Source organism: Pundamilia nyererei, unplaced genomic scaffold (assembly GCF_000239375.1).
Source record: "Pundamilia nyererei isolate P.nyererei 1_Seehausen unplaced genomic scaffold, PunNye1.0 scaffold00015, whole genome shotgun sequence".
Lineage (NCBI taxonomy): Eukaryota > Metazoa > Chordata > Actinopteri > Cichliformes > Cichlidae > Pundamilia > Pundamilia nyererei.
The window spans coordinates 2,749,637-2,767,502 of NW_005187416.1; the positions used below are offsets into that span (position 1 = coordinate 2,749,637).

The 17,866-nt window shown below is 41.0% G+C and overlaps 1 protein-coding gene across 1 annotated transcript in view; it reads right to left on the bottom strand.

Moving 5' to 3' along the window:
- The window catches only part of tmem132e (transmembrane protein 132E), a 135,273-nt gene that overhangs the window by 27,596 nt on the left and 89,811 nt on the right, over positions 1-17,866 (bottom strand). Inside the window, exon 6 of the mRNA XM_005725417.1 lies at positions 9,602-9,807. Coding sequence (XP_005725474.1) covers positions 9,602-9,807 — 206 coding nt within the window. The remainder of the gene's footprint in view (positions 1-9,601; positions 9,808-17,866) is intronic.

Sequence of the window (17,866 nt, forward strand, 5' to 3'; positions counted from 1 at the left end):
CTTTTCTAAAAAGGCCATTTACTTTTCTGAACATAATGAGCACTTGGATGGAAGTCTGGCTTGGAAAGTCTTAACGGTGGTCCATTTTCATTTTGATGTTTCGAATTGGTTTGATTGTTTTTCAGTGTATTTGTGTCGATATGCTTCAATTTTGAGTTGAATAAATCTTTTTAAAGGAAACTGTTATAATTTCAGGACCATGGACAGCGCACAAGGTTTTCATTTCACTCATTATTGAAGCCTGTTTGAATTATAATGACTCTGTCTGCCATACTGCCTCCGTAATGTCTAACCTATATTTATATGCTTTTTCAATTACAATGAACGAGCTACACCTGCTCTATTAGTTGAATATCGTGTCTTAGTTTGAGACCTTGGCTCTTTTGTAAATCACCCTCTCACACACTATTTTGCACGTTTTGTAAATCCAGGCTTATCTGTCACTCTAGTGTCACTTTTCAACATGCAGGTTAGTCTGCAGAGTTCAGTCTGTTCTTCCTTGATTTCAGTAATTCAGGTTGATGTGTCAAAATTTAGGCTAAGATGGAATATGAGCATCAGTGGTTGTCTGTCTCTACCTGTTAGCCCTGTGACAGATTGGTGGCCTGTGCAGGTTGTGCCCAGCCTCTAACGGCTGCGACAGGCTCCAGACCCTGAACTGAATAAATGAAAGAAGATGGATGGGTGGATGGATGGAGCCCCTTTCACACTGGGAGTAAGAAAGGGCAGAAGTTTAAGGTAGTTGTGGAGTTTGAGAATGTTATGGAAGCCCGGTACCCTTGTTCTGGCCAAATAAGCTGCCAAAAAGATGAAGAGCATCAGAAAAAAAAAAAACCCCACAAGACTAAACCATCACCAATCATAACTTGTCACTTCTTCAAACTGAGCATCTGCTCACTGCTAAGTTACGCTCAGTCCTGTGTCATGATGCTATGTCTCGATTTCTGCCTTTTGTTCTTAAGGGGTCTGCTCGTCTCATAATTTGACACAACTCCGATGACAAACTCAGCACCACTCCGTACAAATCCATCACATTATCTGTTCTGATGCAGTGGCGATGAGTAAAAAGTCCTCGGAGCCAGCAGGGAAGGAATGATAAGCACCACGGAGCAGAGTTTTGGACCGAAGCCCTTTTTATTTCACAGGAGCCCTGGGCAGTGAGGTTAAGCATGCCAGGTGCATCCCCCACTGAGTGCAATCTGCTCTACAACAAGATGTATGAGTTACCCAACTTCCCACAGCAGGCTTGACAATCTGCCAGTTTACGCTTAAAAAGCACTCCTCTGCTTAATCTTTGCTTCGCCTTAACTATCTGAAGATTTAAGATTCAGGAGAGGCTTTGGCCCGTCAGCCAATGACAAAGTATATAACCTGTCCATTAATTTAAGGAATGGGTTTGATTACCAGGCTAAGCGCTTCTATCCAGAGGTCTCATAAACACTTTGAATCGACTACTTTAACATCAAAATGCATTATATTGTACCGTAACGCATCTACCTCAAGACCTGTCCCACCTGCTGGGTGTGATTATTCATTCATCTCAGCGCGCTTCCTCTCCACAGCACATCACTTCAGCACTGGCAGGTTATATGATGTTTAGAAACAAAAGGGCCCCCCATTAGGCTCTCATGGGTCATTGGACATGTCTGCATGAAGTTGTTCATCCAAGCAACTATAACTTCACCTCATGAACTTCTCTTACTTTGATTAAGCTTGGGTCATGGATTTATCACTTTAGTGACTATGGTCGGTTGAATTTATGGCTTTGAAATGAATGAAAATAATAGGCGCTATCACAGTTAATGTGCCCGAGCAGCTATGAATTCTTGTACTTCACAGGTAAAAGCGACAGAGATTTCGGGAGAATGATAACATTAGTATATGTAAAACTATATGTGTACTCTCCAGGGAATTACAAACAGTTTAGTTTAAAGCTTAAACTATTACAAACTGCAATGATCTGGTTTCACTGTAGCCATTTCAGACTGAGCCAACTTTGTTCTGATTGGCTGGCACCCTCCTGGCGTGGGCTTGAAATGACCATATTAAGGACATCCTTCTCTGACTAACGTCATCCAAGAATAGAAAAAGCGTTTGAAAACAGCTTAAGTTTCTGCCATGTTTTCTATAAGCATCCATCAGTACAACATTAGAACAGTATGTCTACGCTCACCGGCTCATCACGTGCACGTTTTCAAAGGCTTGCTAATGTAAACATCTAATCATCCAAGCAAGTTAGAACAACTTCATGCCTTTAGACATGTAGACATTGTCAAGATGACCTGTTGAAGTTCCAACTGTGAATCAGAACGGGGAAGAAAGGTGTGCATGATGTGCTGGTCTGAGTATTTCAGAAACTGATAATCTGTGGAGATTTTCCTCACCTAACCATCTCTAGGGTTTACTGAGAATAGTTTGACAAACAGAAACTATCCAATGAGAAGCAGTTCTTTGGTCTTCCTGATGTTGGAGGAGATTGGCAGAAGAGGATTTCTGAATACACAACATTACGAACCTTCAAGCAGATGGGCTAAAGCACACAACAGAAGATTGGAAAAATGTTGTCTGGTCTGACGACTCGATTTCAGCCAAAATCTCACAGACCATTTTAAGCGTCATGAAGAATTATTATAAATAATTGTGAAAAATGTAATTACTCTCTAAATTTACCCAAAACATTTTGGGGACAAGGTTTCATTATCAGTTGATTTCTGCGAACTTCCCAGAAATGGAAGTAGAAATAGAAAAATCCTTTATAAAACATCTTCTGTGGCTCAGAAGGAGCTTTGTGAAGCCTAAGAAAACAAGCACTGAAGATGTTCTCTTCATTAATGACATAGTCAGCAAAGTAAATGGACTTTAAGAGACGGAAGAAGGTTCTAACAAAAGGATGCTAATGGGTTACGAAAAATCCTGTGCTTTTGGAGATCGACTCATACAATCCACACAAGGTCCAAATGTGTCAGCCTTTGCTTTGCCAGCTTTAAATATTCCTTTTAGTACTGTCCTTCAAGTCCCCTAAATGTATTAAAAAACAACCTTGTAAAGTTTCAGGAAAGCTAAAATCAAAACAGCACGCTCGATCAAAGCAAAGGTCTTCTGTTTTCTATCACTTTTAAAAGCAACTTCATGCAAAAAGATGCTGAACTGAAAAACTGGAACATAGAAACAATCTCAGTGCATTGGATACTGATGGTGCAGCTTCAGGACATGTAGTTTTCTGCTGCTGTTAGTCAGTAAGCGAGTTAACTCCACAGCAGACACTGAGACTCCACTCTCAGTTACTTATTCATTTAAAGGCAGAGAAAAACCCAATGAGACAATAAAACTTACTCCGTCTCTGTCAAGGAGTTTCTCAACTCTTAGGTCAGGTCAGTGAAAGTTTACCTTCCCAAGTCTGTACCTGAAAATAAGGTTGATATTTTTTCCCCCTCAGAAGAATATTGTCTGTTCTTATTAGAGTCACTGATACAATCGTACAAGCTGCAGCTTCGGTGCACACGGGCTGCTCGCCCGATTACACTTTCTTTCCTTTTTTAGAGCATGTTGCTGGATAATGCAGCCAGTGAGCAATTCTGCTGCACTGTGGCAGAGGCCCACTGCAGGCCAAGAGACCTCGCTGTGTGTGAAGGTTCAGAATGTGTCACTTTGCGGAAGCGAAGGACTCTGGGATGGAGAGACTGCAACAGAAAGGAAAATGAGAGTTAAGGAGGCGAGGGAAGGAGTGCAGGGAGGTTTAGAGGTTTGTGTAAAGGAGCGTCAGCAAGAGAAAGAGGAAAATAAGCGATAAGAGTGAGCGATAGTTGGACTGAGAGGAGTTATTGAAAAGACTAATAATAGAGATTATCATCATGATCTGGTCTTACTGTTTGAGATGCCTAACAAGCAACAGTACCGCAGCAAGCCTTTGTAAACACCATCTAATTCATTATGGCAGCATTTCATTATGAATGTAAACAAACAAGACCAAGGTCAGGACAAACAGCCTTCAACCTGATATCCTTTGTTAGCGCTGGCATTAGTCAAGAACAAGATGAGTTCTTGTAAATCCTGTTGATGTCTGTCTAGTCGCTTTCAATAAAGCCTGCTAGTTCTGCTGCAGATAGTTATTGGCACTGGTTTTGTTTTGTTTGTGGCAGGTGTCCAGGTTGCTTTATAGAAAGTCACGGTGATGTTTCAAAGTCTTGTCATTCAAGGTTAAAGCAAATCCCAAGTTTGAAATTTTGGTTTCAAGTCGGAATGCAACTGTGTGGTTTCTTCAATTTAAAACGTGGGAAAAAGAGGGAACACAAAGTATTCTTTTTTTTTTCCAGCTTTTCCAGATTTCAAAAAACAGATGATGAAATTCACATTCTTTTCGCCTGGACAAATCCAAGTGTCCATTTTTGGAAGTGATGTCACTCTCTAAGACAGGAGGCTGCTCGTGCCAGAGATAATAGGATTATATGGTCAGCACTGTAGAGCCCTAAGCTGTGTAACACATGAAATGCTTCCTGACGAACCCACACGTCCACATGTGGATTCAAAGTAAAGAATAAACTGTCACTCTTCTTTTTGAACAATAAAATGTCCAAAAGACAAGGAGCATCATGCAAATAGCAACATTTCCACGATGACACAGTGTCTTCCTCTTCTTCTCCTCCTCCTTCTTTCAGCTGTGTCCTTTAGGGGTCGCCACAGCAGATAACCTGCCTCCCGATTATCTGTCTTCTATCACACCAACCCTCTGCATGTCCTCCTTCACTACATCCATGAACCTCGTCTGTGGTCTTTCTCTGTTCCATCTGCCTGGCAGCTCCATCTTCAATAACCTTTATCCAATACATTCATTGTCCCTCCTCTGCACATCCAAACCACTTCAACCTTTTCTCTCTAACGTTGTCTCTAAACAGCTCAACCTGAGCTGCCCCTCTAATGTACTCAGGTGACTGAGTACTCTTAAAGATGGTTTGTCACCCCCAATTTGAGGCATTGGTGTGGTCAAAATGCTAAAATCAATCTTGTTTTGCTTTTTTTCAGGGGTTTTTTAGGCTCAAGAGACAAATTTTTGTTAAACTATCAGCTGCGTCTTGCAAAATCATTTAGCAAACTACATCCACAGACTGTATGGATGCAATGCACCAGTGCCTCTTTTCCTCCAGTACCTACTTGGCTCAGCTCCACCTGACTCTACTTGGTTTCAGTCGTTTTCCATTACAGTAGAGTATCACCTCAATGTGGATGGAATCGTTACAGCAAAACAGCCAGAAAGTCCCGTAAAATAATTTGTATGGGACATAAACACAACACAATGTGGCGATAGTGTACCTGATGCTCGCTCAATGGCCTTGTGTCACACTCGGAGTAAAGAAGAGAGACAAAGAAAGGTTGTGGACACTCTGGACACTCACAGTGTTGGTTTTGATGCCATTTCCCTCGTTGCTAAGTTTCAAAAATCGTGCATTTGATTCTCATGAATGAGTCACTTCTATGACTCATCCAGTGACATCACTTCCTGGCCAACTGGTGGGATGCAGTCTGTTTACATCACATTTTTGGCTTGACTCACCTCAGCTGGCCAATTAGGTACTAAAAGTACCTGGTAGCAGGTACTGTCACCAAATGGAAAACCCTAAAAACCTAGTCGAGTAGTGGAAAAAAGGCACAAGAAACCTGCTAATTGCTGAACCGTAACACTAAATTAAAACACAAGAAAAGCCTATACATATCTAGCCATAACAACACAAACATCGAGAGGTCCAGTAGACACAAAACAGTTCCCACACAGCTCTCTTCAAGGGAAAATTAACTAAAGAGACCTCTGGAGCCAGACTGAAGTAGTTATCAGAGGAAATGCAATTTTTGGCACCTCCACATTGGCTTCATTTCTCTCAGGGCTTAAAATCTCTCGTCTGCATAACCTGATGTTTTCGAAAGAGATGTTTGACATTTAACGTGAGGAATGTCTGAAACCCCCATGCGGCCGTATGTGAGCTTTCCATGTGTTCAACGAGATAAACATGGGCCTTTTTTAAGGGGTTTTTAGCAGCTTTTCTAGCTTTAATCCATTATGATTCACAGATAGATGCTTCATAGACACTCTGGGATGATACATGTGAAGTACAGCATCAAGATATGCAAACACGGGCAGATATTGATGCGGTGAAGTAGCATTTCGTTTCAAGGTGTGGGTACCACGTAATTACAGCATATTTCATGATTAAATATTCAGTCATTGCTGCTGGGAGAGCTGATATGGATATGCATCAGACGACAGGAAAAAGCCCAATATGCTCCGTAGCAAACATGAAAAGATGTGTTCAATCTCAACAATAGAAATATGACTGAAAACACAGACTCCTGTGGGGAGGCCATTCTAGTGTGTATTAACAGCTTCAGCAGTCCGTATGTGGCACCATCAAGAAAGATGCAAGCCGCCTTTGTCTGCGGTTTCCTGATGTGGCACAGGACTACAGGAAAAAGTAAAGAATGAAAGTAAATCCAAATGACAGCATGCAAAAAAGGAACAGCGAAATGAATTCCTCTGGCCTAGCTGTGTGGCAATCACAGCAACCGCAAATGGCTCGCAAGGGGTCTTTGATGACTGTTTTTATGAAGTCAGAGGGGAAGTTATATGCATAGAAAATGGGCTGGAAGAATTGTAGAGATGCACGCTTAAGAGAAACAGACTGCTAAAGCCGTAGCCAGTTGCTTGAACCAACTATTGCATCTATTGAAATTCACAAAATGTGGGTAACAAAGGCGATAATGGGAGTTACGTCACATAAGATTGCTGGCTCGGTGAGGCGTGCTGGACAAACGGCAAAAACGCCATTGGAACGTAACACACAACACTGATAAAAGCACAAACACAGCATTTGTACTATTATAGACTGGACCTACAACAAATAAATGAATAAATGGTGCTAAGGGGGGCATTTAAGACACATTTTGCATGTCAAAATAAGATACCTTCCATAGCACATTTGAAATATAAGGCTATGCAAGGTGTTTTTCAAGTCCTCTAAATCATCTGAAATACTTTCATTCTTCAAACAACCCCATAAGCATGCCATTTGTATTCAGCTTTGGTAGAAATGGAATTGGTCTACAGTGATGTACTCCGGCAGCAACGACAGCAGCCACCCGTGCGAGTGTTAATGCTCCCATTAAACATTTGTTGTGAAGTTGTGGGCTCGTTTGCTACTGCTTCTTGCATGATATAAGCGCTGCAATATTGTAAATGAGCCTTGGTTCCTTTACTAGGTCCGCATTCTTCACAGAGGTCTCGATTCCAAAACCCTCAATCTCCAGCTGGTGCCGTGTCAAGCGTCATATTTTTAAGGTTTGCAGGCAACAGTTTAGTTTTTCATAGCCTGCTGGATCCTTTCTGCTGACACAATTTTTGATAACACTGACACAAGGGCAATTGGCCTGAACACCTTACAATTCTTGATTGAGTGCAGGTGACCATATCACAGTACTTTAGTCACAGGTATTTGGAGGAAAAGTACACAGGTGTGAAGGAGTTTCTTGGAAATATAATAACAACTGTTCAACTCTAACCATCATTTTGGGCCATGAGTAGCAGCCCAAATGACTCCCACAGACTGTCCAAAAACATCATTATCTACCTGGAAGTACAAGAAATATTTGGAGCAAAAAATGTTTCTGTGTTCTTAACTCAAAGACAAATTAAGCCTTTGTCTCGGACCTGTTGTGAAAAATGGGTTCAGATGGGTCTGACACATACATGACAAACCTTAGTGGATCAATTTGCACTTGAAAGCTTCTTTTTGTAAGGTACACGTCTGCTGTGTAACTGAGCCAGAGCACCTAATTGGGCCAAAACAGGCAACTACCCGTAAAATAACAGCATAACAGAAATGGAGGCTGGACAGCTTTTTAGTTTCTAATGTGTGAGACTGCAGGGTACCATGCACTTTGGATAATGAGTCTTCATGTAATCATGTACAAAAATAAGATATTTTCAAAATAGATTTTTCTCCACTGAATATTTTCCTGCTCTATTCTTTTTTTTTTTTCCATAGGGTTTAGTTTAGAACAGAAAAGACAGCAACGAGGTGTTAAATTACTCCCTTCAAACATACTATTATATGTAACGTTCAATTCTTCTCAGCTTGCGTCAATGCAGAAAAAACTTTAAACCAAAGGAGAACTGCTGTTATCCACATCTTAGATCTTATTTTTGTGGACACCATTATACATTTTCCAGACTCTTTGTACTGTAAACGCTCATAGCAATTAAACAGATTAAGTACAAGTTAATCTATTTAACCTAATCCATTTAATTAAACGTCCATACTATAGATTGCACTAGCCGCTGTAGCACTCAGATCTGGCACATCAGAGAAATTGTGGTTTTGCAGTAGCAAATTATAGACGTTAACATGCATTTATTCTCGTGCTTACCCTGTCTTACTGAGTTGTGGTGTTTTTGTTCCATTATGTTCACAGTTCAGTTGAGCAGTTTGTGTTTAATTTACCTTCATGTGAAAGAGCATGAGCGGTGGTGGCTGCTGTTGTAGTATAAAGAGTGCAGTGAAAGTTTCAGCTGTAATGTTTATGCGTCATGATATAATAAAAAAAATCATCTGGTCCTTAGCAGGTCTTTAAATGATTTAGATAAACTTCACATCATATTTTGCTGTGCCACTACCATCACCCTTACAGCTTCTATAGGAATTAAAATTTGAAGTAACAGCTTGATTAGCTGTTGTTTCAGCAAGTGAAAGCACCTCAAAGTTTGTGCACTTTGGTCTTGAGGATTCAGATGTGTGTTAAACACTATCCCACAACTTCCCAAGAGTGGCTCCCAGAAACTTTACCCCAAGGTTAGACCATGCAATCAGACTCTACAGGCCTCATTCAGCATGTTAAATTTTAAAGTTTTAGACGGTAAAATTAGAAAAAGACCGAACAAGCATGATTTCTATCATGTCCTAAAATGACACTTTCTTTTTTACACAACTATACAGGAGAGTGAAACAACAATGTGCTTCTCATTGGAAAAGAGCAAAATCTTTGAAGCCTGTCTGGCTGAAGTTTCATAAAGGGAACGACAAAACCCTGAAATACACTCGTCACGGCTATGATTTGTTCTGGGTCTGCAGTGGCGGCAGGAGATGATCGCATCCATTCAAAACAGAGGTTGAGTCTCCACCAGATGTACCACAACACATCCCAGAAGTGGATCTCTGTGCACCTTAAAATAGCAACGGGTCTAATTTTCACAAAAGCTGCACAGAGCAGGTAAAGAAGGCCCTTTTCAAAGCACACTCTACTTCTGATATGCTACCGGTGTAATTTGAAACCACACAAAGGATGCAGGAAAAATGGATGAATATGTTCTTTTGACCTACCAATTATAAAAGGATGGATTTGTGTGAATAGTGGGAACACTGTAAAATTGCTATAATGACACAACACAGCAAAATATAAACACACAGATACGTTCTAAACAACCAAAACATGTGTGAGCAACAATATAGAGCGTACAAAGAAACTATTCCTATCTATTGAATACTGTGATGTTATCGTAGAGAACTGTGATGTCTCCAACATTGCATGTTATCTGTTTTAGGGTGGACTTGAGGCTCACCTGCGGTCGGGCAGAATGGGGACCCTCCAGCCTTTGATGAAGCTCAGATTGTTGTCAGAAAGTTCAACCTGCAGGGGAAGTTTGGGAACCCAGACGGTCAGCTCCAGCGGCGCGCTCAGGTGCTCATAGCTGAAGATGACCCTGGCATTCATGGAGCCCCGCGTCTCCTTCCCATTGACGAACACGTAGTCACAATTCATGGACACCTGGGACAGATCACGGTCAGAAGTCAGAGACTATCTATATGTTAATGGTCACGTCGGTGGCAGAGAGTCTAAGCGATGTGTGATGATAAACAGCTCGGTATGGATGCAGGTGTCACTGCCACAATTCATGCTTGAGCATTTCAAGGTTGATACCTCCAGCAGAGCAAATACACAGCTGTGCATTTGACTGTGATGTGAAAGTTCATCTCACATCTTTGCTTTCATTTTTCTCAAACTGTTTTGTCCAAGCAAAATGACAAGAAAAACAGGTTTGACTTGCGGTATACACACAGTTTTAACTTTGAGGATTTGATTTAAAGATACCTTTCACTGCTTATAACCTTTAACCTAATACCATGAGTAGATAAAATTGTTTCAGGAGATCTTTGGAGGAAATGACAGGCTTAACAGTCAATTTCCAGATGATGGATTTTCAGGATTATCCAGGAACTGCCTTATATTAAAGAAATAGTTCTAATGAAAACTCTTTAGTGAGTCTGTGGATTATGAATATCGCAATAAAACCCCCATTTCTCACAAGATATGTGACGACTGACATTTTTAAACATGATATTTTAATGCTTTAACTCTATTGCAGATAGATATCACAAAATCCTCACTGACTAGACGGTGTTGGGGTTACAAAAGAAACTGTTTTGTCACAGTCCACAGAACAGTGTTTCTATTCAGAGGCTCCAGAGTTTGCAAATCTTCACCCCATCTAACCAGGCATCAGCAGATTTAGTCATGCTTGTGCTGTGTTCACACTACTTGGGCAAAAGGTGACGGGTTATGAAGCTTTTTCCAGTGGAAACCTGCTATGTGAAGCAACAACCTGACACTTGTCGCTGTGTGATGCTCGAAAAGCTTTTTTCATTGCTGCAATAATGGGGTGAAGCATCAACCATCACATGCTTCAGTGTTCTCACATATAACACACATAAAGAGCGCAGGGATGGTTGGAGAGGGTAGTTGCGTCAGCGTAGGTGGCCGTGCTCGGCTTACTCTTTTTTGTATGTTTTTACAAGCAGTGTGAATATAGCACGAGGCAGAAGTATGAAACCAATCAGTCAAAATCAGCGGTAACTTTAGCGCGACGTTTACATTTTCGGATTTTCGGTGTCTGAAGCTTTTTAAGTATCCATTCGTTTGTCTTAGTTCTACTGGCCGAGAATCTTGTTAAAATAAACTACAGGAACACTAAAAAACTGCAACTGTGTAACAGCCATGCAGCTTCTAATGAACTTTTTAAAATATATCGGGATGTATAAACAATGACCAGAATGTTTAAAATGTTGGTACGCAGCAGACCAGACGAGAGCTTCTTAGATTACATCAGACTGAAGCTCTGCAGTTTCTGATCCCGACGGCACATCGCTGTGGACAAGTGTTGTAAACAAAATGCTTTTCTCTAATCTAATTTGCATCTTTCATGCAGTCATATTAGTGCTTCTAAGTAACCCAGCGCTAAGCGCACTCAGTGCAAATCGTGCATTCGAGCCACGTCCCAACCCCGCCACCTCTCTTGCCCATTCCCATCGTAATGATCTATGAACAATTATACAGACACACAATATGCCAAGAAAAGCTTTTAGGCAAGCACATTATTTATATAATAAGAGTGCTGACAGCAATGTGACATTTTACATGAACTTTAGTTCATAACACCTTTGGGCACATAGATAAATATATTCACACATTTCAGCTTTCACGAGACACTCTTATTATGGGATATCATTTGTGGCGCAGCAATGACACCGAGTATGAATTCAATATGTGGACACTTCTAAATTTAAGTCTTTGCAAATGCCATTTTTAACTTGAAACCATTCTTTAGGTTTTCCGTCCAGTCAAAAATCTCCCGCTCCATTTGAATTATCATAAATACTTGTCCGCTTCGAACACTAAATTATTAACTGCAATGGATCTGGAGGGCTTTGCTTTTGGGCTTCCACTGAAGATTTATCTAGTGTTGGGAGGTAGCTGGCATTGTAATCAGAGGATCTAATCTCCCGCAAATGGAGGTCGGGCTGGCCAGTCTTCTCAGGGCTGGGGATTCATCATAACTGGGAGGAGGTCTGGGTAATATAATTCCCCACATGCAGACAGGCCAGAGATGGAGGAGGGGTGGGTGCTGGAAGGACTTCTTAAGATGACAGTCTTTCCCTCTGGTTCAGTTAATGCAATTTTGCAGGTTCTGACCTTATGGGCTACCACCGAATTCATGTTATTGCCCTGTCTGTTGATGTGTATCCTTATCTGGATGAACTGAGTTACCGAAAAAAAGAAAAAAAGAAAAAAAAAAAGTAGTAAGTCAACACAATAACCCCGGCCACCTTTGATTAATCACAGCATGGCTTTCTTCGTGTAGCGTTGAGAATATCTGCCTGACACGTATTCCGTTATACCCTCGAGTCACGGACAGACAAACGGCCACACGCACACACAAACACGCTCGAGCTGCAGCACTGCTTCAGCTCCTGCAGCTATTGCTGCTGATAAACTTGGCTGGCTAATTGCAAGTCAAAAGCTGTTAGCAACTCTGGGTATCAGTGGCCCTGTGGGGGCTTGCTGAGGAGGGCTTTCACACACTGAGCCACCACATGCCGTCACAGCGCTGCTAATGCGCTGTGGCATCTTCCATGGTGCCAGCAGATTGCCTGGGTGGAGACAGATCATCGGGACAAGTGCAAGTGCTGCATTTGGTCGTGCGCTGGTCACGAGAGCGCACACAGAGACCGACTGCGTCAATACAGGCGAAGACACCTACGATCCTTTCATGCTTTTATTCCATAACATTAACTCAATTAATATACCTAACTGTTCCACTATAGGCAGCGGCATCTGCCCTTGGGGTGAGCAATGCTCTAATGCCACTGTAATGTGACAGCTCCCCCGGGGGTCACTAATGTTGCAAAGTCCTCTGTTCACCCACATTCTGCGTTGACAGCAGTTTAAAACATTTGTTTAGGAAATCCATTGTGAAACTTGAGCCATAATTTTGATGCATCTCGGGCATTCAGACATCTAATGTAGATTTACTGCCATTACGGCATCGGCCCATCATTTACATGGGACCCTGTCAAGGGGTACTTTAGCTATTTAGCACTGAACTGCCACAAATTTGGAGGGAGAAGAGAGACACAAAGCAGCAGAGGTCTGCGGTACCAAGACTTTTAAGCCTTGGTGGTTAAAAATCTGAATTCTGCCTCTCTCGTAACGCAGCTCGACTGCATTTTTCACCCCCCCCCCAGCCTCATAGATACCACAAACATTTTAGCACCCATTTGTAACACAAGCTTCGCATTGAAATGTATTAATGTCCAGCTAAAAGCAACAATAACGTGATCCTCACTGCAGTTATTTGATCTGATTTGTAAAATCTCCTCTGAAGCCACAGAAAATGCTCACAAACATTCACAGTCTGAGGAGCAACGAGTGAAAGAACCTCTGGTGGCCCGGCTGACGAGTGCAGACTGATTAAACCTGATTTTAGTCTGCGATGGTCATGGGTGCTGATTATTAGTGGGTATAACATAAAGACACAAAGATTTGAAAATGTTATTGTGATTGCAGCACCTGCAGCCACACAACTGTGAAGTTGTGAAGCCCCCATGCATGCGTTTTTTATTTTATAAATGTATTTTACTTGTTAAAATATATTAGTTGTATTTGTAGCACGCACAGCTAGCTAGCTGCAGAATGGGTCGTACCAAATGCAGCTCTCTCGTGGGGGGTAGATTAGTTAAATAATTTATCTTAAATGTTGTATATTTTCTTTGACTTGCAAGTTACCTATTTGCTTAGTCTTGTGTTGATTATTATTAATTTGACGTGACTATTAAACTAAGTGTTGGTTGTGCTTCTTTGCTGTTAGATGACTTGTTCGTATTTGCATTCCCCTGTTCTGATCAGCCAATTATTAAAGTCGCCTCCTTTTCTTGTGTTAAATCAGTTTTATTTTGTATAACAGTTGGTTCAGAGCTATCTTAAGTTATTAATCGGGCATTTCTTTCTTAAACCTCCTGTATTGTTAGTTCATTTTGTATATTTTTGCATTTTTGGGTAAATAAAACTCACCCCCCACCCCTAATTAGCTCAGTATTGAACATGGCATTAGTGAGAGCAACAACATGTAATTATGTTTAAAAAATAGCAACAGTATCAACATCAATCTCAAACCTTTTTATGTTTACTCATTATGACAAAGAGGGTGAGAACACCTTTTGTCCAGAGTTAAAAGCTTGATATTTTCAGTGAACATTTTTGTTTTGATTTAGCCATATCTCATATGTATTATGTAGTAGGCAAACATGTACTATCCCAGGTTTATTTACGTTTTGCACTTTTACAGACCATGTAACGTAACACCTTGGTTTAAGTCAATTCTGACAAGTTTGTTAAGTTAACATGTTATTTATTTAAACTGTTAATTTGTCTAGCTTGAACTCACCTTACCTACCTTTGTTCCAGGATCAAAAGGAGGAAATGTAGCTTCACTTCCTGTATTTATAGTTTCCTGGTTAGTCTGAGGTCACAGGAAGAGACCAGGTGAAGAAGGGGGAGAATCCTTGTAATTTAATAAAGTTGATTTTAGAGTGTGTTTATGTAGAAATTGATTTATTGTTGTAATATGTATCGATTACACTGTAGATTTTTATTGCTAGGGAAGAGTAGCAGTATACGTTTGAGTAGGGAAATGTTTGTCTTACCTATGTAATGTAGTACAGGGGTGAGATTGTTTGGTTAAGTGGACTATTTAAGCTGATGAACGCAGGTGTTCGAGGAGGAAGGATCAGGTCAGTGTAGCTGTGTGCATGTGACCTTAATTTCCGTTGATTTAAGTTCAGTTATGTTTATTTGAACTGATTAATAATGGAGCTGAGTTTCTTATTTATTTTTGTAAATATTGCTTGGTCACAAAAATGATGAATAAATCACTCGCTACACTGGACAGCATCTGTCTCCTGCCCTTCTTTAGCTGCTTAGGTCAAGTTCTACCACACTCATTATTTGATGGAGTGTCAGTGGCAATGTTTTCTTTCTGAACAGGCAACTGCAGATGCTTGGACAGAACAACAGATATTTTGGTTTTAGGAAGGTTGCAGTCCCCCCTGGACTTTTATGTTGGTGGTGCTCAAAAAATGCAAGCTTCAATTAAACCACGCTTCTGATTTCATTGAAGTTTATCAGACAAAGACACACATAGCAAAGAATGAGTTGCTCTGGATGGGAAATGTTGCCGTCCTGAAGGCCTTAACACAGTTTTCCTGTGCGGATTGCATTTACAAAAAGAAACCCCAATCACGCCAGATTTTATTTTGAAATTTAAATGTTCACTAAATGACTCCACAGGACTTTCTGCCAAATTGAGGTTCCATTTAGGAATAATGCATGTATTAAATTAGCACCGAAATCAAATTTGACATATGGCTAGGATTACTGGAATTGTGTCTTGTAGCTGCAATGAAGTTTGTCTCTGTGTGATGAATGTTTCCTGGCTTCAAGAGCAGTGCAAACACTGAGTTCATTTAGCTCTGTTAGCTAAATGAGCCAGTCCCCATTATCCTGTTGTTGGCAGGATTGATGGTGTTGAGTGTGAAAATGATCTGTTGTTCTGGAAACTTTGGGGCCTTTTGTTTGGATGTAATAAAATATCCACATTCTTTTTTTTTTATATATTTTTCATAATGCAAGAAGTAATGAGTAAACATGGACTTCTTAATATAGAAGAACTCAACTCTAGTCATCCAAGTAGTTTGGTTTTATTTGCAGAGGTTTTGAGGCAGAATACATCACAGAAATTTTTGCCTGCATATCAAATCAGACGAGTCTTCACTTCAGCCTCGCAACACTGAAAAGTTACTTTCATCTGAATTGTACAGTGTAGGCAGAACTTTTAAAATGCACCCTGCATATCTTAAAAAAATACAAAAAAAAAAATACTGTTTCCAAAAACCTTGTGCTCCTGCCATGAATTGTAAGACATTTAAATCCAGAGCAATTCATAATCTGCCAGTCTGTCTCCACTTTACTGTTTTTAAGCCTTCCAACAGAGGATGGAACCTGACTGCAGGCATTTGGTTCTACTCAGCCATAAGAGCATTAGTGAGGTCGACCTGCGGTCAGCAAACTTGCTCACAGCCAGTGTTCAGTTCCCAGAGGTCTCGCTTGGGGTGGAGGTCACGGCTCTGTGCAGGTCGGTCAGTTTTAGCCACATTAAACTTGGACAAGCATTACATTACTGACCTGAATTTGTACACAGGTACATCATCACATAGATAATTCCCCAAGTGGAAAGCACTTTTTTTGTGTGAAAAATATCATTACAGGATGAGCCTTAATGAGCGCTAAGAAGCTCAACCAAAAACAAGGACCACAACATCTCCTTAAGAGCCAAATCCCACCAAGTTGTTAAAACAAACTCCAACCTGAGCTGCAAGGACATTCACGCGCACAGCAGAAAGGGCAAGCGGTGATTTCTGATTTTATAAGCCTTTTTCTTGTCCTTTGGAAGCTAAATTTGTACTAAAGGTAAGTACATCAGACTAATATGGAAGTGAAGCTGGGAGGATGGTACGCTATATAGCGTGAGATATGACGTGTAGGCTCTTATCTGTGGCCTCAGATGGGGAATACGAGTCACAACGGCACAGGAATGGATGGTCGGTGAGTGGCTGTCAAATACTCCTCAGACATCCTAACAGACTCCCTTAACCCCTTTTCCTTTATTTTGTCCCACCTTGTCTCACTAAGGTGCCTGAATAATTACTCCTGCAGCTGCACATGCGCACAAATACAACTGTGCACATGCAGGTTGGCTTATCTGCCACAGGCTCTTGATGCTCGCTGCACCTTAGTTACTGCCAAAGAGTTAAGAAATAAAAGTGTCCGTAAAGAAAAATGACAGCCTCTCACCTATTTTTACCCTCAAGCTGGAAAAAAAACGACAACAGCCTGAGGGGTTGGCAAATATCCAAATGAGCGTTTGCCTGAAAATAAAGGCTCATTCGGAGACATCGTCTCGGAAATAACTTTAGTTTAACTGCTGTTTCAGTTGCAGTCTTAAGTCAGGAGGCTATGGGGGCTGTGACGAACCTTTGGAAAGAACTAGAATGTCTGAAGTAAAAGAAGAAAATGTGATTAGAAAAGATTGGCATTACTTTTGGCACGAGATTAATGTGTGCGGTATTAAAAACAACAACAGCACAATGGAGTGTTGGACCTTTATCAGGCTCAGCGTGAGTCTCTTATTTCTGCTTTCCGTGGCTCGTTTTATTGAACTGTCATGACTCGTGCATTTCCTGGGCTTGAAGGGCTCGTTTTAAATTAGCCTCGAACGTTCAATGGCAGGATCACTGAAGCAAGCCCACTCAATATCACATGGCCCAGCGCCTTGTCTTTAAAGGATAATGAAAAATGATAAATGACAAGCTGAGGCCAGTCGTCCCCAAGCAACACCTGTTCTTTTCTAGTGACAGTACAATACAAAACAATGCACCGCCACTGGAGCCCCTCCCACCTTTAAGGAACAAGTCGCTACAGGAAAGCCATAAATTAATCTATTCTCCCTCAAGCATCCAAGCCATTAATTGGGACCAATTTATTTACAAGATAGCATGGAACGTGTGAGGTGGCTAACATTAGTTAGTCCGGTATATCAGAGTGAAAATATATTGGACAGATACGGGTCTGTTAAAAAGAACAGATACCGACCAGTCCCAGCTGATGTGATAAAAGCCGGCGTCTGATTCTGCTTCATGGCCTCAGTCTGTAAAATCCGTAATCAAACCTGCCTCACTTGACCTTCAGGAGCTGCTAAAGTGCTGCAAAGGATTTCATTAGTCTGAATGGATATGATAGTTTTACTATTCAATGAACAAAAGACACTTCTGCACAGAATGGATTCTTGAAATAGAAGGAAATTAATGCGGTCATATTTAAAGGGGACCTGTTACGGAGATTTCCAGCTTCGTACTTTTTATTCTTGATTCTACCTGAGCAGCTTCATGTGATTCACGGTTCACAGTAATCCTTTTTTTGGATGTTCATGAGGCTG